This window comes from Ptychodera flava, chromosome 6 (genome assembly GCF_041260155.1).
Source record: "Ptychodera flava strain L36383 chromosome 6, AS_Pfla_20210202, whole genome shotgun sequence".
Taxonomy (NCBI): domain Eukaryota; kingdom Metazoa; phylum Hemichordata; class Enteropneusta; family Ptychoderidae; genus Ptychodera; species Ptychodera flava.
Genome location: NC_091933.1, coordinates 5,508,973 through 5,536,205, shown reverse-complemented (window position 1 = coordinate 5,536,205; position 27,233 = coordinate 5,508,973). Strand labels below are relative to the sequence as shown.

General features: G+C 36.6%; 1 protein-coding gene across 1 annotated transcript in view; it reads left to right on the top strand.

The window, feature by feature from the left end:
• LOC139134674 (non-structural maintenance of chromosomes element 3 homolog) overlaps positions 1–27,233 on the top strand; it is a 38,393-nt gene that overhangs the window by 6,455 nt on the left and 4,705 nt on the right. Inside the window, exons 3-8 of the mRNA XM_070701642.1 lie at positions 2,092–2,155; positions 9,624–9,703; positions 13,414–13,520; positions 15,208–15,287; positions 22,387–22,429; positions 23,664–23,726. Of these exons, the coding sequence (XP_070557743.1) occupies positions 2,092–2,155; positions 9,624–9,703; positions 13,414–13,520; positions 15,208–15,287; positions 22,387–22,429; positions 23,664–23,726 (437 nt within the window). The remainder of the gene's footprint in view (positions 1–2,091; positions 2,156–9,623; positions 9,704–13,413; positions 13,521–15,207; positions 15,288–22,386; positions 22,430–23,663; positions 23,727–27,233) is intronic.

The window sequence follows — 27,233 nt, the reverse complement described above, 5'->3', positions numbered from 1 at the left end:
CAAAAGATTGGCTCTCCTGCATGTTATCCTGCCAGGCATTTTGGCAGAAATCGCCCATTTTCAGGGTAGTTTTAGCCGTACTTATACGTGTTAGACTTCGATAATTTCTACATGCCCGTAGACAGGGGAAGGAGCTCAAGGGTTGCTGCAGAAAAAAATTGAGGTCACCGGCTTTGTTTGCCCCTGGGAGTGCGTCATTTTATTGCCGTTTCATGTTTCTTTTTTTGGAAATAAACTCCTTCAGTATTACGTACGTCCGCTAGGCACAACATCACCTCACTCGTCTGTTAGTCAGAGACCCTGAGGGTCGTGCTAGGGGTGCAGCAGCACCGTCAAACCTGTCCTGTTTCCCCAGGGTAGGGTCAATTGAATACGTACCTCCAACGACTTGGCAGTGTAGCACAAAACTACGTTTTTGCCGTTGTATTAACGACATGGCTGAGCCATTGAAGCACAGCTTTACGTAGTTTTGCCAGCTCAGTTGGGAGTTGGCTTACGAGTGTTACCGTTCATTACTGACTTAATCGAGTGGTCCTCAGTCAGGTACGGGTTTGTACCGACATGGCTTGGGCTGCAGCTAACCAGTGATAACCAGTCACTACCCCCAAGTCTTCAGTTCACTTTTGCGATGCACGGGTGCAACGCAATATGCTTCCATTGTTCTAGCCATCGACGTGTCCACATGCTGGCAGCCATATTGTACTGCTAGCTGGTTTGCATAACAAAAGCAGTCCCTGCTAAATGCAGACGGTATCCCCGTACATGTAGCATATTGACCTCATGTCACCTTTTGAATTCTCTGTACGCAAACAGCGTACGTAGTTACCAATGCGTCGGCAAGAGGATACGTTTGCCTGCAAACCAGAGCCAATACTTCGGACGATGGAATAAATAAAAATCCAAAGCTACGTCCATTGAATGGCATGGCCAAGGCGGTGAAGGACGTTGCCTGGCTTGAACTTGCAGAGCTGAAGCCCAGCTTAGTACGTCGGACACCAGTTTGTAATGGTATTTCCGAGTCGTTCATATCCGTTCCATCGGAGGAACAAGTCGAGCCGTCCCGTCAAAAATACGTTCTCATTTTCAGTCACGCACAACTGAATAAGTGACTTTCGTCTCGCACCATCGGCATATCTGCCAAGTCGTTTGCAAGAGGTAGCCTTCTAGATTAGCATTGCCGAGTTGGTCAAGTTCGGCAGCAATCTCTATAGTGCCAGGCAACCAAGTACGTCCAACTCCGCCAGAAAATGTCACCATGCTATCCTGCCAAGTCCGCTAAAAAGCGGTTAAAAAAAAACCAGCCCCCCTCGGGTGTGGGGACTGGCGGACAGGTTTCTGCACCTTTCCTGTCTATCAACTCCCTGCGAACCCATTTCGAGGGGAAAAGGCGTTCCTTGTCAGAAAACCTCTCCTCGGATGACCCCTAAACGCACAGGGGATAGCAAAACGTAGTGCCGTCGACTTAGCAGGAAAGGGGGTACCCAAAAAGGGCCCGATTTCCACCGCGTTGGGAGAATAACGGTCACCAGTGCTTAGATTCTAGCTACACCGAATTTCAAGCGGATTTTCACCGACTTGGCAGGAAAAGGGTTAACGTTGAATACACCTCAAGGACAAATGTTCAGACTTTCACCTTTTCATTGGTCTACTGCATTTGGAGCTCTTAGCAATTAATGAAATTTTCACCATATTGTGTTTGTGAAAATCAAAAATTTAATCTTTGCCCATAGAGTTAGCATGTGGATGGAGGCCATCTTCACTTTCAAAGATTGGTAAATTCAAGGCAATTTGTTTCTCTGGTACCAAAATTTGCAACTTGACCCCAGATTTTTATCCTTGACTTTGAATGGTTGAAAGTTTTCTTGTGGAAAGTTTGAGTAAAAGTTCAAGTCTTTTACTTTTGAGGCACATACGAAAAGGACAATCATGCCTGCTTATTATTCATCCATAGCCTCGCGTGCCTGCACAAAGATATGTCAATGACCACCTCTTTTTAAAAGTCATCCTCAACGAATTATTCATGCATGGATGGAAGGATGGTCAAAACACCCATATGAGTCAAGGTTAACGTCTATTTTCCTTTGTTGTCAGGTAAATGAGATAGTGCAATATATGCTAATAATGGAACAGAAGAAGATACCAGTGAAAAAGCTTGGTCAGTTATTTTTATCATGAATTTTCATTTGTATGCGTTGTGATGGTAATTAGTAATGTTTGTTCAATTAAGTATAAATAAGTATTTTTGTCACAAGTACACAATTTCATGTTTATGTGCATTTTTTAATCACGCAGCAAAAACATGTTTATTCAGAACTTTAATTTTTAATGCTAGGCCATTCAAAGAAAAGTTCTTGTTTGCTGTCCTTTGATTGTTGAAAAACCTACCAGCCAGCCAGAGAAAAAAGCAAACACAGCCAAATAACACAAGTGTATAAATACAAGCTCAATTTTTATTTGGTTTCCTTTGGAAAAATAATATTTTTATTTGTAAGTAATGCTGGTAGTGTTAACATTCTGTATGTTTTCTTAATTTTCTCTGAAAACTTACCGGCATGCAGACGGCAAACAAAGAATTTTATTTAAAGTGCCTTAGTCCTTTCCTCACAAAATTTAATTCAGTCAAACACCTTGTTTGTTCCCATAACATACCCAAAAATATCCAAAAATATAAAAACTGGTAACAGTATATCATGTAATATATGAACATCAGTGTTCAGACTTTTGCCAGGCAACAAATGGCTAAGTTATCCAATCAAAGAGAGCTTGTGAGAAATAGTTGGCACACTGTCAACCAAATTCAGTCTCAGAGTAGTGGTAGATGTTAAACTCATTGCCCCTTTTGAGATTCCTAAAGGTGTAGATGTGAGGTTTATACCCTGTCAATGGTGAGTGTGTATGAGCACATTTGCGTCTACCAATTCCTTTGTTAGCATGTATTGTTACTTGTGCTGGCGAGTTCAATTGGATTTTTACACTGAGATCCCTGAACTGTGTCACTGTGACAGAGTGTACAAATCAAAACACAGCCCTGTTTGCTGTACACAATGGTCAAAATAAAGGAAGGGAAAATGTATTCATGCCCTCCTAATGCATGGCTTCTCCAAAAAAAAAAGACATCACCATAAAAAAGAAGATTGTATGTTTTTGTGTGCATGTGTTTTTGCTAATTAGGAGTTTCCGATGTCAAAGTTCTGTGGTAGTTATTTTGAAATTTCTTAAATTGTGGAATTTGTCTCGGCATTTGTTCTACAGTGAGTTACTGTTTTCATGACATACATCTTATTTAAGATAGTCTATGCCTTGAAAGTGAAAGACTTAAAGCCTTTGCTTTAACTTTTCTCAATTAAACCTTCAACCATTCTGTTACCGAATGAAGAATAAAAATCAGGGGTCACAGTACAGAGTTTGTCACTATATAGATATTCGAAATTCAAAATGGCTGCCACCTCTATCTTAACTCTATAGAGAAAAAACATGATTTTTTATTTTAAAAAAATTAGACACTGAAAATTTCTCTTACCCGAAGAGCATTAAAATGAGCCCCCACAAGTGGTAGATCAGAAAATTGTTAAGATTTGAGAGTCTGAATATCTGTCCCCGAGGAGCATTATACCCTTCCGTGGTATCACACTTATCCAACACACTTTTTTCAAAGCAATATTTCGTATCATGATGACATGACAACCCTGTCAAGACATTACATATTTTCAAAGAGCAGAGAATCTAAAGTTCAGTATAGTTTTAGCAATAGTTTTCTCTAAGGATACATGGGGTACATACCGTATTTATGGTAGGAAACCTCAAGTTTTGAATTAATGATGAAAATTCTAAGTCAATAACTTGATACAACATTATGAAATGTAATATCTCATTTGAAACTAGTGAATATGTAGAGAAAACTGCAAATTTGTTTTGCGTAATCTATTCTCATTTGAAGCTGGAGTATATGTAGGAAAAGCAGCAAATTTGTTTTGCATTATCTATTAGTTAAATGATAGGGATTGAATTATTCAAAAAAGTAATCATTAAATCATGATAAGCAAAATTGAAATTACTCTTATTCAAAATGTATGGAACTTCATTTTCAAACGAAATTGTTGTTTGTTATACTTGAAGAACATAAGGTAAAAATTTCACATTGACTGAGCCAAAGTTGGAAAAGAAAGAAGCTAGGAAATTGGGTGATTTGTATAAATTTGCATAAATTACACTTCTTTCTCACCCTACTTTTTAGCGACGAAGTTACGTAACTGAGGAAGCTTATAGAGTTGGGAGAGGCGAAATTGACGTCATTTCCGTCAACAACTTCCGTAAAACTATTTTGTCACACCACGTGATCAGTGTTATTTAACGACTATAGCATACTTCCATGGCATATACCATTCACGTTGCACACTCACTAGGCCTATCAGCGAAAATACCAGATCGTGTTGAATTGACATTATAGTTGAACTTAGAGCGTACGTGTAAGTGTATTGGCTTACATGAAAATGCGATAGACAATGATGCATTTACGTTAGAACGTCCATGCTCGATCATATTGTTTTTGTTCTGTCAGTGTAAATTACGAGATTGATGGATGTTGACGGACATCATGCGTGCGTCTGGTCCTGACATGCATGTCGTTTCGATCTCCTTTTTACTGTGCAGGGGAGAATGAATTACGTTCCTCATGGGTTTCAAATATGTCAAAAAAATACGAAGTTTTGAGTGGATTTACGATTTCATTTGTAAAATTACGAGCGAAAATTTCAGCTTTCCATTTCATCGGCGCAACCGTGCAAGAAACCTCAGTGTCCTACTACCTCCATGATCACATGTTGTACCACACGAACATGAAAGGCGTGTGGAAATTTGGGTAGTGTTTTTTCTCATTTAATTTGGCAAATTATCAGCAAAAAACTCAATAATTCAAGGTAACCCTTTCTTCTCAATCGCTTCCTGGAGTTTCAAAGTCATACCAACGATAATGAGTGAAAAATTTCGATGCAAGAATCGTGCATCGACGAGAGTAATATGCGTAAGCTTAAAGAGACTGAGAGTATTCATAGAAAAATAGCCCATGATTCGAGCTTGGTTTTCCTGTTTTTCGTTTGAATTTTGGCCAAATAGTCGCTTTGTAGCGGGTTTTGAAATTTTTAAAGCATCTTAAAATATTAAATGACTTTTTATTAACAAATGAAATAAAAAAGTAAGAAATTCGATTATTTATCTACAAAATAAAAATATTTTGGCAGGCTGAATCATATAGCTAAAAAGTGAACAATCAATGTTTTGGACGAGTACATATGTGTGAGTGATTTTTCGTGGGGATTCCCCGACCGTTCATTGCTGTGGCGCTCGAATACGCAGTCAGTTTCCGTGAAACGGCATGAAATTTTCTTTCAGGCGAGGCGTTTTAAGTTACTCTTGAGAAAAGTTACTTATTTATCAGTTGTTGTTTTACTGTTTCATGACACATGTTTCTGATTCAATCACTTGTTGACCTGAAAAACGACGATATTTAGTACTCTTTTTCAACAGACTTTTAGTAAGTACCCGCGGTACAGCTGCAGTGTTCGAAATAATCGGTGGCAATGGTGGCATTTGCCACCAAAAACTGTCAATCTGCCACCAAATTTTTTTCTGCCACTAAATTTTGGATCATCAACATCATGTATCAAATCAAACGGCTTGAATGAAGGAACATTGAAGGAACACGCGTTGTCTGACGGCGGAAAAACTCATTAGCAAAAAAAACAAACAAACAAACTAATTGCGACATTTTGGCATGAATGAAAACATAGCGTGAATCCAAACTTGTGATTGGCTAATCTCCATATCGATGACAGCAGCTTTTGTACACTTAACATGTTGTTGCCCTATGTGATAGCCGCATATGCAGTCATACGGCACAAGATAAAAGCATGTTGTGACATTTTGAAAACAAAGCCAAACTGCAGCCATCATTAAATAATAATAAATAATTGCAATTCATTAGCCAGTACAGGGCTCAAAAATTCCTATCGCCCGACGATCGTGGCTAGTGAACTTTGCGTTCGGGCAAGTAAAATCAATATGCTTCCCGTCCGACGGGCAAGTGCACCAGCGGTTGAATCAACTAAGCTCTGGACAATTCAAGCTTGAAAACGTATTTCATTAGGTCTGTACACACCTACAATCATTGTAAGTCCTTCAACTCTCTGAAGTTTTTTTCTGAAAACCCTTGAAAATCCGCCCGACATCGCAAAATAATCGTTCTTGATTTTGTAAAACACAAAAAGTCGTAACAATAGAGTTTTGCGACATGTTCTCTCCGACGACACGGAGTGAACTCACTGTTTTGTATGTGTGCCGTAAAGTGGTATGCTCTTGACAGTGGTTGCCATTCTCTTTGTGCAAGTGTATGACTCGTATGACAATCGATCGGCTTCACGGGATAGTGTCGTTGCACCATGTGCTTGGTTAAAATGGATGTAAACTTATTCGAAGCCATGGATCTCGGCAATGCTTACTGTTCAACGTAATTAAATCAACACCCAGTTGAAAAGTACAAGTTTACATCGTAGTCGAAACGGGCTCAGTCGACCAAGGAGGCCACATATTGCAGCTACGTAGTGTGTGAGATGCAGACAGTTTCAAATTACGTGACCTTGGTTGTTAGGGATCGGCTCTCACTTACAGAAAACAAATCTGCACTGAAGAGTAACGAAAATGAAAATTGAATCTGCTCTCTTGACGAATACATTTATCAAAATAAAACAGCTGTGCTCAGTGAGCAAACATGTAAACAGGTAAAAGGGTTGAAGATGTACATGTGCGTATGCATTGGCAGATAAACACTAGCAGAGCAGTTGTTTGTGATCTCAGCTTGATAATAAAGAGCAGCAGCCAGCCATGCACATTGTAAATCACACAATCTTATTACTCTTATGCAAAGATTTTAATTTGATTAGGTTGTGGAAAAATTCCAAATTCAAAGATGTTTTCTGGATGACCAAATCTACAGAAAAGACTTAAGTATTCTCACATTTCTTCTGCGACATTTCAGATTTGGTAATGGTCCTTCATTTTAACAAGATGTAGTTCATGTTTGAATCTGTTTTTTCCCTCTTTGAATTCACTTCATATGGCCAAACTCTTGCTCTCTGTTACAAATTACTGGTATAGCTATTAGAAATTTAGGGCAAGTAATTTTTCCTCTCGGGCAAGTAAAATTGAAATTCACGTGTCCCATGGTTAGTAAGTTTGAAAAAAATTTTCGAGGCCTGCAGTATGGGTTGACTTTTTGTGACGTGTACTCACCATATTTTCTAGAATTTATAAATTACAATGAGTATGTGGCAATGACAAAATGTTTTATTATACCGATCACATGATGTGTTAAACTGCCACCAGATTTTTCATAATTGCCACCTAATTTTATATCCGGTGGCAAACTTTTGCCACAAGAAATAAAAAAGTATTTCTATCCCTGAGCTGTCAAATTTTGACACTCAAAATACTATCGTTTTCAAAGTACATTTTGAGTGAACTTTGTAAATGAACATTCTGAACCATCGTCTAATCTATGCTTGGAATTTTGTTGCTTTTGAGGTTTATTCGTGGTTTTTTGTTTCTTTTCATCATCAAACATTGACAAGTAAGCTTGTAAAACTAGCCTTAAAGAATTATGTGTTACTTTCTGGTTTTGTAACATGTAAAGAAATAAATAAGTTGATTTCTTTTGATCCTTTCCACTTATTGGTATTTTTTCCTGGTTTAAAGTTACTAATATCCTTAACCTTTAGTCTCTACAATCTTAGAAAAAATGAAACAATTGATTTAATAAAAGAAACTTATTGTGACACATCAATTCAGTCATTTTCATAACTCTGGTTCAAAATTCAGTGTGCTATACTCACATCTTGGCAGTGCTGAACTCTTCTATCATAGTGTCTGCAATTGAAGAATTACTTCACGTAGAATAATTGTAAATGTAAAGCAGTGCTGTTTCCGACGTATTAGAACTTATTTTGTAATTACTACATGGCAGAACAATGTCTTCTTCATTTACATAGAAGAAGAACAGTTTATTTCGCTAAAATGTGGTGAAATATGGCGAAAAAAGTCCCGCGTGTCAATAGCCAATTTTTGTCTATTGACAGGCGCCTGTCAATAGCCGGATTCTGTCTATTGACAGGCGCCTGTCAATAGACACTCTGTTATTTTTAATTGTCAGGGTGTTTGCCAAATCTTGTGTTTATATAAGTATGTCCGATTCTGAGATGAGCTATATTGGCATACAAAAGGAATTTGTTGATAACTGACAATTTAATTAATACAGTCAATTTTGAAATTTACTCAAAACTTTTGAGACTAAATTTGAAATTTTACGAAGAACTTTCGGTAGCTAGAGGGGAAACAGACATACCAGTGTGATGGGCGGACCAGAAAGTCCATGGAAATCAAGCAGGTTGTTCTTACATGAACATTGCTGTTTGGTGTGTTGTTTTGTAATACACTATGCTAACATGTTTTAACACCCAAGGAAACATTTGTAACTTTATAGTCAATGCCTATTAATAAAATTATTTTAATTTTATATCGGAATATCACAAAACAATTTTGTGATCATCGCAGTCCAGCTAGCTGTTATGAGTAAGCATGTGTACTTGGCTGGACAAATTTCTGCAAAAAATCGTTTCACCATCAATGACAAGCTAAAGTGACGTCTTTAATAAATGTGTCCATTCAATATCCAAAGAAAATCAAGGCTATCAATGACACGAAGAAAGTTTGTTTAGAATTATATTTTCGTTTTAAACTACAGTTCTTTGATGCAGTGTGGTTGTCTGGCAATCCACCATCACGGCAGATGTAGTGCATGCAATACACAGTCCACACTGTCCAATCATGCGTGCTTATTTTCCTGTTATAATTCAATTGGGTCAGAATTTTGTAGCAAGGAACATACAAAATCTTGCAGATAAATCAATTTGGATGATCTATGTTGATCTATGCAAATTCCAAGTTTGGTGGACATGTGAAAATTATGTTTTTTGCCTTCATGTACAAGATGGCATGTTTACCAAGCTGGATGCTCACTGCTAAAAAAACAATAGGTTTTATTACAGTTTCACATTTCAACCCTTTCTTTGCATCTTTCTCAGCAACATTCCCCATACCTCTCTCCTTGCATCCCTACCGCTAAATGCACTGAGGAGCACAGTGTCATATCATTGACGCTATTTTTTAACTGCTTGTCATGCTAAAAGGTGAACCAAGCCAATGTTTTAATCCTGGGTTGAAAAGTTTTGAAAATTAAATCAATCTTTGCAAAACAGTGATTTTGAGTAAAATATTCTGTTTCATGTGCAACACTACCGTAAGAGTGAAACATAGGTGTACAGTATAATTCTATGCTTGCTGTATCTCATTTCAGTGATTTGTGGGAAAATTGAATCAGAACATTCAGGGAGTTAGGAATTCATAAGTTGACAAAATCTGCAGGAAGCATGATTCAATTTCCTACATTGCCAATTTGCTAGCTTTATTACACACCTAAGGAAATTACATTCAAAGCCCCTGGGAAAATATACATGTACATCTAGTCGTCAACTTTTATTTCCACGGGAGTTTATGATTTTCTTTCGTATTTTCAGATATAACTAAACACATACTTAAGGACCACAGGGGTATATTTTTGAAAGCAATGGAATATGCCAAAACGAAATTGCTACGGGTAAGTACATACTCTGTTTGCATATATCATATTATTTGCTAGTATATTTGATAGAGTTAACTCTCAGTGTTCTCCCCAGGAATTTCTGAAACAGGATCGACTAATTTTGCATAACCATAATTATGTAAATTTTATGCTAATTGTGCAATACACACATCACTCTGCAGCGTCAGCAAAAATCCCACAATCAAAGGATAACGTGAAAACTTTTATACATTTTTTTATTTGAACCTGACTTAAAACACTTCATGTATTACCCCCGGTACATCTACACATTTGTTTGAATTCCTCCAGTTCTCTTTCGAGTAACATTCGAAGTCAACCATTTTTCTGTGATCCACTAATACTACATGTTTGTCCGTAGTCAGCTTGGTAATACAGGTACACGGTACTTGAATCCAAACTCACAAGTTGTTACTGGGCTGAATATTCAATCAATCAATCAATCAATCAATCAATCAATCAATTTTTACTATATTGAATATTGAGTGAATATTGTATTTACAATGCGGATTCGGCAGAGCATGCCTGCAAAGAAACATAAATTTTGACTTCATAACTCAATTCATAATAAAGAGAAGCCTGAAAAATGATACCAGACTGAAATCATTTTTCCTGACCTCGGATCCTTACCAGTACCTGACATAGGTGACAACAGCAGTTGTCTATACTTTGACTGAGCGCCCACTTGCAAAGGCGCAAAACGAGCCTTTCACAGAGTAGACTTTGTGTAAAATGGCTGTTGTGTGAACATGCAGCCTAACAAACTCCACACTTTTTGAATTGAAGTTGCATCCGTCTATTATATTTCACATATCATTCAACCACTCAGTCTTTCGTTCACATTAAAATCAGTTTACACTAGCCGGCAGTAAACCTGGGCCAGTGTGACAGCCAAGACTTTCAAGCATTGTGGAATGGAAATAACAAATCAAGATCGCTAACCTAAAGTTGTCTCTCGTAAACTTTAAGTCAGAGAGATACTACTCGCAGAACTTTATTTTTCTCCATTAAACACTCACTTTTGTCAAGCCTACTTTGAAAGTACTTTGTAAAAACTCATTGAAACTGGCTGATGTCCATTGGCACTACGGCTGGCCCATTTATTCTCCTTGGCAAAGACAATTAAGCACAACTTTGTGTGCTTTGCACCCGATGCCCCAGCCTTGTCGTGTGTTAAACACCTAAAGCATCAACATGAAAGGAGAATAGTCTACCATTTCCCACATTTTGGCGATGGAATAAACGTTTTATCATCGCCTAGGTTGACTTACTGCAACATTAATAGTAAGAACCACTTTACTCTTTATAAGCTCACTTTTTTATAACCTTTGTGTTGTATTGTGTGTTGTGTTTAGAACCACATGTCAATTTCTCTGTAGGAGATAATAAAGTTTTCTGAATCTGAATCTGAATCTGAAATAAAAGTGACAAAGTCCCCATTGAGAAACAGTAGGCATCCAGCCATATCTAAAGAATTAGCGGATATAAAACAGGATCGGCATAAAAAAAAAGGATCCGGTGAAAATAATAAAGGATCAGGGCCGATCCTCTTAAACGGCCTTGGGAGAACACTTATACTTTAAACTGTTTATTCTTAAGATACTAGATAGAGATACTAGAACTCTGATATCAGTATTCCAACAGACAATAATATGCAAATTACACAGAAGGAGCGATGGAAGTAATTCACACTAGAATTTTACCTTTACCTGTGGGATGATAGATAGATTATACGAATAATTCTAAATAGATAATGAATTATTGAATAAATAAATAAATAAACAATTAGTTGATTAATTAAGTGTAAATTGTATGTACCAGAGTTTTCTGGTAATGGGTAAAGCATTTATTCAAAACATGGACAAATTGTCAGGGGCACCCCTCGAGCTTAATAAACGTGCAGAGCGTTAATTTGGTAGGATAACCAATACCTACTATGGTAAGTACTTACAAAACCTTAAATTTGAGTTGAAGCTCATAGAAACAGTAACAAATAAAGAGTAAGATGTGGCAGAATACCTTTTCATGAAAGTTCTTTTTCTTTTTCTATCATTGATATCCTCAGCAAGTTCTGACAAATTCACCTGTACCTCAGAAGGAAACAATGTTACATTTTCTCTGATCTGTGAATGACTTGGGCAACACATAGACCTACTCTTACACACGCATGCATGCATAAAACTACAACTGAACTCTTGGTACAATACAAAAAGATATCTACGGTAGTTATAAACTGCTACAATGTATCAATGTCTGTCTCAGGATCATTCCATTTGCAATTATTTTTAGTACAGTAGGGGTGTCTGATGTAAATGGCTGCTGGAACTAGAAGCGTCAATATATTTATTTTGTTCACCATTCAACAGTCATTACAGCTCATTGGTAATTTTTAGTGTAAGGGCAAGGCAAATTGAGATGTCACCGGTAAAGATCAAACAAAGCTAAAATCCAAAATAAGTGCCCACTTCTAAAATAATCGCCCCATGGGTGGATGGGCCTATTATCAGAATACTCCAGTTGTATCCTAACATTGCCCCTACTTGGATAAGTCCTTCCTGTGTATTGTTAAACCCTGGTCCTTCCTGAGTATTGTTAAATCCTGGTCCTTCCTGAGTATTGTTAAACCCTGGTCCTTCCTGAGTATTGTTAAATCCTGGTCCTTCCGGAGTATTGTTAAACTCTTTTACCACCATGCTTTGGCCTAAACCCATTGTTATCATTTGTGATTATTCAGCTGCTTACAGAGAATCTGGGGTGAACCCAGGTTGTGCGAATTCCAAAATTATCTTCTGATATGCATGTCAACCTGGTTTTCCAAGGGATGGCAGTGAGATCTCACTGTAAATGTGTCGCAGGAAAACAGAATTACACATCTAGTTTTGCAATTTTGGCTTAATCATATCAGTGATCATTGTTGATATGGTTGAGATAATTCAGGCAAAAGGGAATAATAATGAGAATGACTCAGAAAGGAAATAGTGCGTGTTATTTTATCTTATGAAACAATCAGTAATTACTAGTTGCAGAGAAACTTGTCTGTGTACAGGAAATGGAGAGGCATTCACAAATAATGTAGATTTGTAAATCATAATTTGTGTCATGATGACTGGTCCCACATTGTACTGTACACCAAGGTTATTCTAATATGACAATGAAATGTAAAATGCTGTACAATATGTTACGACATATGTAGCGTCTGTGTAAAAAACTGTACAAATTTTAATGCACAAGTGGTATTTATAAACCAATAGCGACAACCTTGAAACTTGTCCATGTAGTTGTGAATAGTATATCAGGCCCATTCAAGGTCTACTGCTCAATCATTATTGTGTGTTAAACTTTATAATTTAAATTTGATCAGATGCTTTTCTTCCAGCTTGACAGAATACATGCTATGTTTAACTTTCCTTCAAGTGTATTTTCTTTTGTTAGATTTTTATATTTTAAATTTATGGTATGACTCAGTTGTAGAAAATTCAACAACTTCTCTTGGTCAGTCAACATGATGCATAATGTCCTTGTATTAATAGGATTGTTATGCATCTATGATTTGCTTAGCTTTGTTTGCAGAGGTTGGGCTTTATGGTGCTGAGCTCCATATTGGCATGCCATATTGAGCATTGGTCTCTGTGCATTTTCCCAAACTTTTTATATCTCTGTTTTGAATCTGCAATTATTGAGTTTCACTGTTCTGTGTCTTTCACCAGGTGTACGGCTTTGAGTTGACAGAGCTGGGGCAGGGACCTGGAAACAAGAAACAATGTTACATCTTGCTGAACACCATGGATGTCAATGATTCAGATCACATTGACTAGTAAGACAAAATATCTTCTTCAAAACTCTCGCTCATCAATTTTACCATTTCCACAGTAACTAGATTCTTTACAAGCACATGTTCCCTGTTATCACTTCAGTTTTCAAGCCTTTCTACATGAATTGAAGATTACTTCTGTCTACCGACTTTCATTATCAGATCAGGGATATTGAGAAGATATGTTCTCTATACTGCAAAACTTAAGGAGAATAGTCTTAAAAACTAATGATGTGTACAGTTAGTGTTTTTAATCTTAATGCTGCTGTATAATGTAAACTACCAGTTACCGTGTCAATAGATCACCGTCATTTTGTACTCTGTAGCTGGCCAGCCGTATTGAAATACAGATCATTAATAAGTTTCTGTGCTATTGGTACCACTGGTACGTAGAAAATGTCATACCATATCACTCAAATTTAACAAAATAGCCATGATTTTGGAAGAGATGAATGAGTATCATGCAAAAGTAGAAACATGAATTTGAAAGGATGATAAATACATGGAGGATTTATGACTGTACTATCTTAAAAGCAAGTCAAAGTCCACAGTACATATACACTTTAGTTTCTTGTCAGCTGTCAAAGTGAAAAGAGAAATGAATGTGACAGAATGATAAGACAAAGTCAGAGTTTGTAGAGCTAAAAATACTTTTGAAATCTCTGTAGTGTCATTGATGAAGCAGTGATGTTAATGAAGTGATGACATCACAAATTCAGATGGAGCACTTCCATGAAATCGACATAAAGGTTTCTTGTAGAGTGTTGAATTGTTATCATCACTTGCTCCAACCCTGAGTCCAATGGAACTTTATTTCAATCAATCAAATCCGGTATATTGGTGTTTGAAGCTGATGTATATGGTTCTTAAGTGTCAGGTCACGCATGCACACCATGAGGTAACTAGGTACAAGGTTGAGGGTCAGGAATAGGGCATCATAATTTTTGACAGCTTCCTCCCATATCAAATATTGTGGGAACAGGCATGTGGAGTAGACATCAACTATTTATGAGACTGCAGTATTTTTGTTTTAATGAAGAATTTATCATGGTACAATGTGCGGCAAAGGGAAAATTCCATTGCCCTATAATCATGCAAACCTTAGCAGATTATCCAAGGCTTGAAATACCTTGGTACATGTTGCACTATGTATGTCCATGTTTTGTTGATTCAGGTAGATTGCCAGATCAATAAGCATACTGTTCTTGTTGAAAATCTAGCTGTAAGGACGACAATTCAAATAGACTTTGGCATAAAGACGGTAAAACACAGCCAGATAGGTCAAGAATGCAAGGTACAGCCAGATAGACCATGAATGCAAAGTACAGCCAGATAGACCATGAATGCAAAGTCGAGCAAGATTGACCATGAATGCAAAGTACAGCCAGATAGACCATGAATGTCAAGTAGAGCCAGAGAGACCATAAATGCAAAGTAGAGCAAGATTGACCCTGAATGCAATGGATGAATCAGTGTCACATCCACAGTGTCAGGTTCACATCCGTTGCAGTAGAGATGCAGTGAAAAATCATCATGAATGCAAAAGTCTGTACCAAAATTGACAGATACATGTACCTCTGTGCTGTAAATGGCACAGTTACTTGTCAATATTGTGTTTGCCATTCTAAAAGTGTTGGGTTTGTTTCACAGTGTCTCCTTTTTTTCTCCCTCTCCTTTAAAAACATGTTAGCTCTTCTGAAGAACCAAAGGTGGGGCTTCTAATGATTGTGCTGAGTATTGTGTTCATGAGCGGCGGCGTAGTGGCAGAATGTAAGTATGAAGATCTTTCCTCCACGTCCCTCACTAATGCTTTGAAATGACATATGTGAATAAAGTTGTAATGTCAAGTCTAACTTCATGAATGCCAAGATGTTACCTTTACCTTGCATTCTCTTAACCCTTTGAGCACTGCAATTTTCTCACATTAAAATTTTAATGCAAAATTTTACCAATTTTTATGAATTTTTCTGTAACTATTTTATAATTTTGGACGAAATGGACATCGCATTTCATTGGCTACAGTTTTTTCTCAAAATTTTGGCAAAAATCCTAGAAAAAATTGATTGGGGTTTATTTTATAAAGGGGACAAAAATAGACTTTGGCACTCAAAGGGTAACAGACTGTCTTTTATGTTGTGTTGCATATGTTTTCCAATTATTGATTTGGTAATTCTGGCAGGATGAATGGTACAATACATGTAACTTGCCTACAAATGTATTTGTATGATTGCTTATCATCCATAATTTGTTCCTTCCAAGTTCAACAGGTATAAACATGCGTGAAGGTGAAGTTTTATCTTGCCATTTGCATGCCACATAAACAATTTCCTTTCATATAACTTCATTCTCAGCTATTCATCAGATATGTATAAGGAAATGTCTTTCATAAATTCTCTAGGACAACACATTATGATGTTCCTAAATAGGCATCTCCTTGATTCACTTGTTCTATGATGAAGTGATCCCTACTGGTTGTTAAGCAGCCATTTTGTTTTCATTTTGGGCAGTCAGACCCAGGGGATAACGCTTTATTTTGTTTCTGCGTTCTGATTTCATTAATGCAAATTTGAATTGTAGCACATGATGGTTAGAGATCTACATACTAGCAGTACTTGCAATTACATCTTATGTGCTTTGCTCTGTTTAGATAGTGAGTTGAATACTCGTCTCTGTTTGCCATCACTTGGCAACAACTGCACTGATCAATCCATAGTTGCAACTCCGTTTGCTCAGTAATGAATCTAACAGGTGTCAAAGGAAGTGTGGATCTGCTGTAGATATTTTATGATTAATAAGTAGTTCACTTTATGGCCAGCACTTTGTTAATGTTTAACCCTGAAACAGTAATTGCTCTTTCAGTTCCATCTGTCAGCCTTTCAGATTGACATTTATGGCAGATTATGACAAGAGCATGTGTGTGTGTCAGTTTGACGTAGATGTTTGTTTTAGAGACAACATTAAAAGAGGCAAAAATTTAGTTTAATCACATTTTTGTATTTTTTGGTAGGTTCAGTAACTGAAAAATATTATCTGTAAGCTTCTTTTTTAGTTGCCATGGACACCATCCTGGGGGACTTATAGGTTTGGTCATGTCCGTGCGTCTGTGCATCCGTCCATCCGTCCGTCCGTTCACGCAGATATCTCAGACATGCCCTGGTCAATTTCTTTCAAACTTTGCACAAGAATAGTACCCTACCCCATACAGATGCACGTCGATTTGTTTCACAATGCGATCAAATTTGGCTGTGTTAGAGGACTTTTTAGTTTACACGTCCATAGACTCCCATGTATAAGGCGGTCCATAGACTCCCATGTATAAGGCCAAGAAAACTAAAAATTTAGTTTCTCATTGTATTCATATTGCAAAAGGATGCAGTGGCACAGTTTTTAGTCCCCACAGATGAAGTCCAGGGGGCTTATAGATTGGGTCATGTCTGTCCTTGAGTCCATCCATGAGTCCATCCGTTCACGCAGGTATCTTAGATATTTTGACAAAAAGTCACGTGACCTCAGTGACCTTTGACCTCAAATATACATATTTGTCCATAACTCAGTAACCACAAGTGCTACACCCTTGCTATATGGTATGATGGGACACCTTATGATGCCACATATAGTACCTCATTAATTATGTGCATATCTAATTTTGAGCAAGCCAATAGAGCTAGAGGTCTGATTTTTGGTATATAGGGATAACTAAGCAATACAATTTTTTTGACAAAATGTCACGTGACCTCGGTGACCTTTGACCTCAAATATACATATTTGTCCATAACTCAGTAACCACAAGTGCTACACCCTTCATGTATGGTATGATGGGACACCTTATGACGCCACATATTGTACCTCATTAATTATGCACATATCTAATTTTGAGCGAGCCAATAGAGCTAGAGGTCTGATTTTTGGTATATAGGGATAACTAAGCAATACAATTTTTTTGACAAAATGTCACGTGACCGCGGTGACTTTTGACTTCAAATATACATATTTGTCCATAACTCAGTGCTACATCCTTAATGTATGGTATGATGGGACTCCTTGTGACGCCACATATTGTACCTCATTAATTATGTGCATATCTAATTTTGAGCGAGCCAATAGAGCTAGAGGTCTGATTTTTGGTATATAGGGATAACTATAGGATAGAAATTTTTTGACAAAATGTCACGTGACCTCAATGACCTTTGACCTCAAATATACATATTTGTCCATAACTCAGTAACCACAAGTGCTACACCCTTCATATTTGTTTTGATGGGAGACCTTATGACGCCACATACTGTACCTCATTAATTATGCACATATCTAATTCTGAGCAAGCCAATAGAGCTGGATGTCTGATTTTTGGTATATAGGGATAACTATAGGATAGAAATTTTTTGACCAAATGTCATGTGACCTCGATGACCTTTTACCTAAAATATACGTTTATGTCAATAAATAAGTAACCACAAGTGCTACGTCCTTTATATTTAGTAGGATGGGAGACCTTATGACAACACACGCTTTACCTCATTAATTATGCACACATCTAATTCTGGGCAAGCGAAAAGAGCTAGAGGTCTGATTTTTGGCATAGGGATTAATTAGCAATACAATTTTTTTTTTCAAAATGTCACGTTACCTCGATGACCTTTGACCCTGATTATACATATATATGCATAACTCAGTAACCACAAGTTCTATACCCTCCAATTTTGATAGGATATTAGACCTTAAGATGTCACATCTTGTCATTTATTATGCGCATATGTATTTCTTGGCTGGCCAATACAGTTAGAGGTCTGATCTTTTTTCCCGATTTAGAACCATAACTTAGACATGCCTCATGTGTTTCAAATTGGGAACAACGACATAGACCTATGTGCCCATAGATCTCAACATATACACTCCAGTGATACTTCTTAATGACCACATTTCCCTGCCCCATCAAGACTAATACTCCTATTACAAGTGGGGACTATTTCATTGTCAATGACTTGTTTCACTAGGATTAAATGAATCCAGACATTGAGGGGAGTTAGTACGGTAATCTTGTCATGTTGTGAATGATTTAGAGTGATCATGCCGTATTCCGCAGCTGGATGTATCTTAAACAGTGATTGCTACCAGCACTAATGAAATACATATGTTTAATAGTTCTATTTTTGTTTTGTTTTTTAGAAAATATACTATAAAAAGTCAGATGTTTTGTCATAACTGTATAGATGCATAGAAGCTCATTTCCTGTCATGAATAGGTTAATATTGCCCTGGCAGCCCATGTTTATTCATCTGAAATGATGTACCTAATAACCACACACAGCATTTGATGTATCTTTTGGTCTTGCTTTCTAAATTTAGCATGGCAAGTTTTGACTCTCCGTGGAAAAAGACTTTGACAAGCTGTCAGATCTAGCAATAAACAGGATTGTAGGATTGTAGAGCACTTTACGGTAGCTGAAGCTGTCAAAAAATATGTCTACAGGCTCACCAGAACAGCACTCTTTCAAACTTCCATCAGAACAAGGCACATGTGTACGCTGATCCATTTTTAGCTCACATTTGGTATACCAATGTGAGGTTATCGTATAAGCTGAATCAGTTCATTTGCATACCATTTGCATGTCTGTATGTATGTATGTATGTAAGTATGTATGTATGTATGTCTGTTAGTCCGTCCAGATCAAAGACTCCTAAACCGCAGCAGCTACCAGCTTAGTATTTGATGTAGGTGCACCTATGGGTGGAGATATGAATTTGTTCAAATGAAATTGTCAGTGTCAAAAATATGCAAATGAGGTAAAAAAAGGAAAAATCCTGCAAACTGCTAAAACTCAGTAACCGTTGGTCAGATTTGGTTGAAACTTGGTATGTAGGTTCCTTTAGGTATTCTAAATTAGATGTGTACAACTGAGGATGATATTTGCGTGTTTGTATTTTTGGGTAATTTTTTTCAGATTTTAGTAAAAAAAACTTTCTTCTGAGACAGCTTGTCCAATTGCTTTGAAAGTTGGTGTCCATGTTCCTCGGGAATACCTCAGTCAAGTTTGTAAAAATTGTAGTGAATTTTTAGTATTTGTAATTTTGGGGCAATTTTCCCCATTTTGGTCAAAAAATGTTTTCCTTCAAAAACTACTCATCTCATGGCTTTGAAATTTAGTATACAGGTTAATAAGGTTTATTAAAATGTGACTTATTCAAATTCTTATGGAATTTGCAATTTTGTATTTTTTGGGCAATTTTTGTCATTTTTGGTCAAAAAATGTATTTCTCAAAAACTGCTCATTTGATATCTTTGATGTTTGGTATACAGGTTCCTAGGGTTTATCTTAATATGATATATTGAAATCAAGATGAAATCTGCAATTTTGTATTTTTGGGGCAATTTTTGCTATTTTGGTCAAAAAATTTGTTTCACAAAATCTTTTTTAATAGCTTTGATATTGAGTAGAAATTTTCCTATGTATGATCTTAATTTAATATGTTCGAATTATATGATAACTTCTTCAATTACCTATTTTTGCAGTTAAATTTGCCATTTTGGTCTGGCTGACCTGAAGTGGGCTGTCAAAGATGTCCTCCTTCATCAACACATGTGTCACAAAAAGTTATTCTCTACATAACACAAAGGAGCTCTATCAGCTGCTAGGTCGCTTGTTTCAAATTTTTAGAGAACATCTTCAAGTTCCTATTTTTATGAAGCTTCCTAATTTTTTGATGGAAAAAACTTACTTTGAAGTTTTTACCGACTTTATGTCAAAAGTCTTGTTTTCGAGGGTCACATATCAGGTACCAGGTATCAAATTGGATTTAAGTTCTAAGGATCATTTGATTACCATGTATCAAAATATTGATGAAATTTGTATAAGTAAATATGAGCAAAATGGAAGACAGAAATTTGCAGTGCAGCTGACACACTGTTTTACAAAAAAATTGGCATGGAGCTATCTATATGTTGTGTTTAAAAGAAGTTTTTGGGTACCATGTTTTGCATGTTTTATTTTTTTTATTGCCAAATATGATATTCTTGAAGTCGTCCCTAGTCTAATTGCAAAAGATTGAGAATTGTTTTACATTTACCTGTGTATTTGTGGTAGATACATGTACATGCTCAACTGTAAATTAGTATTTGTTCAACTGAAGTCAGGGTTACTAAAATGCTACTGAGCAACAAAAGTGAAAACTTTGTGAATAAACATTGGTCAGGTTATCTTGGCAAGACAGCTAACATACCACATTGTACAAAAAGTTGCATGGAAGTTGCTATTAGTGAATCTAAAAGAAGTTCTGGTGTACAGATCTTGTATACAACTAGTCTTTCATTTTCAAGATGCAGGACAATATAAGTGTCATCTGTATTGTCAGTAAACTTTGGTGCTTAATCCAACAAGGTCAGGTTATTAGTTACAAACTCTTACAACTGTGGATGTAATGACAATTTTGTGTGAAAAATGTTCCAACTTTGATTTCAAAGGATTTTGTTTTTTTACATTGTCAGATATATTGTATATTTATGGAATTGCTTGTCTGTATAATAATGGCTTCCACACAAATCCCTTGTTTGATGCTTTGAAAGTCGGTAAGAATAGTTTATTCAAAAAAATAAACAGATGTACATATCTGATGCTTCAGGCGTCTTGCTATATGTTTGTGTTTGGAAATTTCCCTATTTGTCGATAGAGGGACTGTGGTCCATTGTCACTGCAATGTTTGTTGAACTTGGTGGCAGTTTGGGACATACCATTATCATGCAGGTGTGGCAGCTTCATTAACAGTGGAAGGTGAGGAATGCCCATTATTACATCTTACCTTAGTCTTCGATTGTGCAACTATAGACCATAGAGAGACCAAATATTGTCTACATTAATTTTATGCATTTTATATTACAAGGGACACGTTTAGTTTGGTATGGCTGATTTTATCACAAGTTATGATGAACTACATGTAGGTTGCATGGTATTGTGTAAGTGTATGTGATCAACAGTTGCAAGTTGCCAACCATTCAATACTTCAATGGATGGTGTATTAAAATTTGTTCAAATGCACTTGACTATGAATATCACAAGCTAAGGTACATAGAAGAGTGTTAAATATCGTGTGTAAATCATTCTGCCTTGCCACATGTGAGCAAAGTGTCATTGACGCTATTTTTCAAAGATGAAATAACATCAATTGTTGCTGATTTTTTATCTCAGTATATAATAAATAACCTGAGGTACAGGTCTCTGACAGCAAAGATGTCGCCTGCAGAATGCATGCAGTAACGCTATGTGCACAGGGTTGTGACTGCCTTAATTCTGTGCTGTAATGAGTACATAATTATACCTACAGGTGTATGACTTTATACAGTTCCCGGCCCAGTGAAGACACAAATGTGATAGAGTATTGAAATACATGTGTATTATCAGAGAACAGATCTGTAGCTTCGTACTAATCATAGAGAGTTGTGTTTAATTTTTCTGCAATGAAAAGGACCAGTGCTATGTATAATGACAATGTACCATGTACTGTGCTAACATGGTTACACACAGATAGGGTGATTACATTGACATGCCATGCGTGGTACATCAGCTCTGTCTGGCATACATGTATACTCCAGAGACATGCGGCCACAGCAGTTAGACAACCAGAAATTATGTGACTGACTATGATATTGTACTAACAGACCTGATACAGGCCTTCGCTGATACAACTGTGAATTTTATTGACATGATAGGCCCTGTAACATATGTGATCCATTGCATACATGTACCGGTATATATACCCTGCAACAGGGACTGATCAGATCCTGTTACAGGCATGCCTCATAACCTGCCTGTCGAAATCTTGTTTTGTGCTGTAGATATTACAGTGTCTTACTGCTTTTCTTTTCATCCTGTATTTAGCCATAGTATGGCATGCCCTCAAGAAACTTGGAATCTATCCAGAGTAAGTATTAAGTAGCTGTTTGATGTTTTATGGCTCTGCATTCATGTATTAATTGTGCTAGGTACAATGAAGCTGTGTCCTAACATGGTAACGGGATGATCCATCGGTAATCCTGAGTCAGACAGAGGTCTTTTTCTATCTGTGATGTGTTTTGCCTTTTTTTTTTGATGATACATTGACATAATCCAAGGTGTGGTTGGAAATTTGGGGTTAGAGGTCAAAGTTGTGGGTCATAAACCTCCATTGTCAAAATAAAGCGCAATGACACGGAGCCAACATTTGTGCGTTCAGCTGTAGTGGATATAGAAAGGCAGGCACACCTGAATGCAGAATTTGTCAATGAACTGTGAAAAATGTGCCCAATATAGGTATCTATAATCTAGTTACTTGTATGTACACTTCTCTGTCAGTGTAATGGGTACCTTGAAGGAATTTCAGGTAATGATGTACAGTATTATAAACAAATAATTAACAAAGCAACAGAAGGTATGCATATATTTATCATTTCAAATGGGGATTAATTTCGCAAGGATAATCAACTTCTGTGTGATATGGCAATTGTTACCATTTTCCCATCTGTGAAAACAACAGCTGCATGGTTAAAATTAGGTTGAATATCTGGGGCACTCTAAAAACTTCATAAATTAATTTTGTGTAAATTTTTTAAGTGGGGCACAATGTTGAAAAGAACTGTAAGGATCAGTAGCCATGTATCGTCAAGTCAAGGTACTGTTTTAGAAAGAATGAAAACACATCGGGTAAATTAATAGTGCTGTTTGTAAATGATATCATCATTCTACAAAAGTCATTTTTGTGCAAATTTAGTTTTTTTTTGGAAATGACATATGCCAGGATGATGAAAATACAGCTTAATAGGTACACGTAACTTGCCAGTGTTACAATGAACAGTAGAAAAGACCTGACAACTCAAACCACAAACTTTAACAACAGCCATGCTCACAACACTGACAAAATTTGTCAGAGTTTGTGTTGCAGCAGTGTCCGATATCATGTGTGCAGTAACTTTTAGTAACAAACCTGTAACCATAAAAATCCTTATTTCAATTAGAGACAAAAAATTATAAATATTAGTGAATATGAATGCTTATTTGACTTGAGCTAAAAACCCTTGAGATTTTCTTGAGGTCTATTCATCACATTGTCTTTCCTTTGGCAAGTATTGGTTCCTTTGTGAATGCTGATATACAGTTTCTGTATTGTGTCTTCATTACAGCAAGAGCCATGAAGTGTTTGGAGATGTGAAGAAGTTGCTAACCCAGGAGTTTGTAAGGCAGATGTAAGTCATAGAAAGTTGCTTAACCGGTGCTTGGCTTGAATTGTGTTTCAAAGTTTGTATCTATTTCAGAAAGTTAAGAACAATTTTAAAAGTGGGACACATACCTTAATGTTTCATGATTTCTTCATAGAATGGTAAGTGGTTAATTTTGAAATTGTGAAAACACAACAGTTTTAGACTACAGGGCCACTTTTTACCACTGATTGTAACTGCTATGTTGTTACTAAATGTGTCTGAGGTTGTCAACAGGACAGGAAGTTTCTTGGGCAGGTTTTGGCCATTCAGTGTGACTGTTAATTCTAAAGTCACAGTGTAAGTCAAAGGCATTAAAACTGTCCTTGTGCAGTCAGATTTGTTACCAAATACCACTCATGGTTTCGATGCAAGTGTACGTGTTTCATTTTTAATATTTTTCTACTTCACTTCTTCCCTGCATCCTTAAAATTTTCATGAATTTTAGCAGCGGTGTTGTTGTTATATGATTGGTATTGTCCACAACAAAGTCAACTTTTTGTAAACATATCTCTTAAACAATCAGTATTTTGTTTACTTGGATACAAGCCACATGTAAATAAGTATCATGATGTATACGACAAGGTCACAATTGTTCCAACAGGCATCAAAAGTAGATCATACCAGACGAAATTATGAACATCGTAAACTTGAGTTCATGCTCAAAGAAACTTTATTCATTCATAGTCAATAACCAAATTCAAGGTGACCATTCAGAGTCTGAGATTGAAGTTCCTTATAATGTCCAGGGACCAATATTTGACATTTAGAGTGGCTGCCATTCTCTGTGTTAACTCTCAATAAAAATAAAACTGTCGATTTTCACTGATGCAAGACTGGGAAATGTTAATTTGCGTTGAAATTGCAAACTGAGTCCTCAAAAGCTGCTGAGAGCAAGTCAGCTTCCAGGCACAGTATGGTTTTTAGAGTGTGAAAATCTGTCTGCAAGCATACTCTGCCATGAATGACAGATTTGTTATTTTGAACATATTTTTGTCCAGTAAACCGCCATGCCCAGTGAAGGCACTTGATGAAGGTTTGTGAATGTTTCACAAGTTTCATGTAACCTCTGAAAAGTAGACGGAATAAAAAATTGTGACCGTTTCACCTCCACGTACATGTGCACTGAGGAAAGGTCATTCAGGCCAACATTTATTACTAGCTGTAGAACATGGAAGAATTTTGATAGGAACTAAATGTTCATTAATCTTCATTGATAAATTACTCACATGCACACTTTCTAGATATCAGCCATTGAATAGTAATGTAGATCAAAAGGATAGGTAGGGCAGGAAACTGAATACAGTAGTACCCGCATTCTCAGCAGTCAGGAAACCACAAAGTCAATAATTTACATATTAACTCCCAAGGACATATTTTGCACATTTCTGAGTCTTCGGAGACTGCTTGATGCTGACTATCTTAGAGTGTCATTATTAACAGATCAAATGAACGATCCGTGTACATTTACTATCCTCAAAACAGTAAAGGAAAACCCAAAGCAGAGAGACTTCAAGTCAAGGTCTTGTCTTCATGACACTAAGTGGCATCAAAACTTTTGAGATATATTAAAATATTGCTGAGTTAATCAGTATTTGATGATATTAATTATTATTTGCCATTAATATTTTTTTTCTCCCATTGTTTGTTTTATGGCTGTAAGTAGTCCCTCACTTCTATGTGTCGTTGTCAAGGAAATGGTACTTTGTTAGTTTGTACCAAGCTCTTAAAATTCCAAGGTAACTAATGAAAATGGATTTGTTTGCTGTGACTAGCATGAGAAATTGACCACCATAATGTTCTTGTTGGATACTAGGTGAAATGCAAGGATGCAAAATAATAGAGACTGTTTGTATAAAACCAAAAGTTTCTTCTTGTGCCATCAAGAATCAATAAACCCATTTACTTTGCCACAAGTAGTACAGGTACGTGTACTAGGCTTTGGGTAATTCAGATTTGAAAATGGTGTGGTGAACACCACCTGTGCTGAGAAAGGACCATAGTATAGTTTGGCGTGGAATTTTTGTAGCTCTCATTTGTGGACCATAGGAGCATATGGCATGAATGTTATTTCAGTAGTCTATCAGTAAATGGCGCCTGCTTGTCCTGAGTTGCTCTCTCAGCTGCTATCCATGTCGGTGCTTGCACTCAGAAATCATCACATGAACATTCAATCGAAACGATTCAGACACTTGGATTCTGCTTTTTGAGCCAAAAAACACTGATTACAATGTACTTGCTAAGATGTTATTGCTGACAGCAAGATTGTAAGCAACACCCTGAGGATTACACAATTGAATTTGTTGATCATACCACAATGAAAGAGATTTGAAAATTATTTATCAATCTTTCACATGTTCCTTCACACACTTGATCAAAAAGAAGTCATTATCAAAAACAGATTGCCAGCTTTCACTTGTATTGGTACTTTCAGTTCTTTTCAATGAATTCAAAGAGACCTGATAAATAGCTGGTCCTGAGTACAGGTCAACATGGCAAGTGCTGAAGAGTGAGTGTTCTTCCAGTCCAGTCATTTTATTAAATTTCAAAATTGTAGGTGCTTATGTAACTCAGCAGGATTGGTATCATCAGAATACATGCAGTGTGTTATATTGAAGCCCTGTATTTGCAGACATTGTAATACTTTCCCAAGGACTGTCAGGTATCAAAGATTAACTTGACAGGGAAGGTCAAATTAGAAAGCTTGGAAGCTTGATTCAAAATAGAGTCAACAGAGGGCGATACATTGGAGAAATGTTCTATGAAAATTCCTGTATAGTACTCTAATTTTGATATAAATAGTGACAGTCACTTTTATTTTTGGTGTCTTTACTGACAAAAGCCTGATGATTGATGACAAGACATGTAATGTACGTGTACTGACCAGTTTTATAGCCACAATTATTCAGTATACAAAGCTATTTTGTATCCAAGCGCATGAATAATAACTGTAAACATTCAGCACACAGTGAATACCTTGTTATCTATTCTTTAAGTACCTAGGTATATTGACTAGCTGAGTCATAGGCTGTGTCGTCATAACAACGCTGGCCTGGCTGTGAGGCCCCCATTCACCTCAATTTGTAAGAATTTTGACCACCTTTCATATGACCCCTGACCTTTTAACTTTCAAAAGGAGTCCTATGTGAAAAGTCTGATGACGCTTTCAGAGAAGTACAGAATATGGTAAAAAAAATGAAACAAAAGCTCATGTAACAACATGATTCATAATATATTCAAAGGATTTCAATACATGCCAAAGACAGAAACTGCCATGAATTGATTCAGTAATGGTATTCTGGTGTTAAAATTTTTTTTGAAGACGTCATGGAAAATTTTCGTGCAGCAGTGGAATGTTCTATTCACAGTCATTGTTCTGTCTGATATAGCATTAAAGAAAGGGGTATTCAGTACTGCAGTCAGCAATTTAGAGAATACTTCTTATTTTTCAATTGTAGTACTTCATGTATGGGTTTTGAACATTTGACAGTTCAT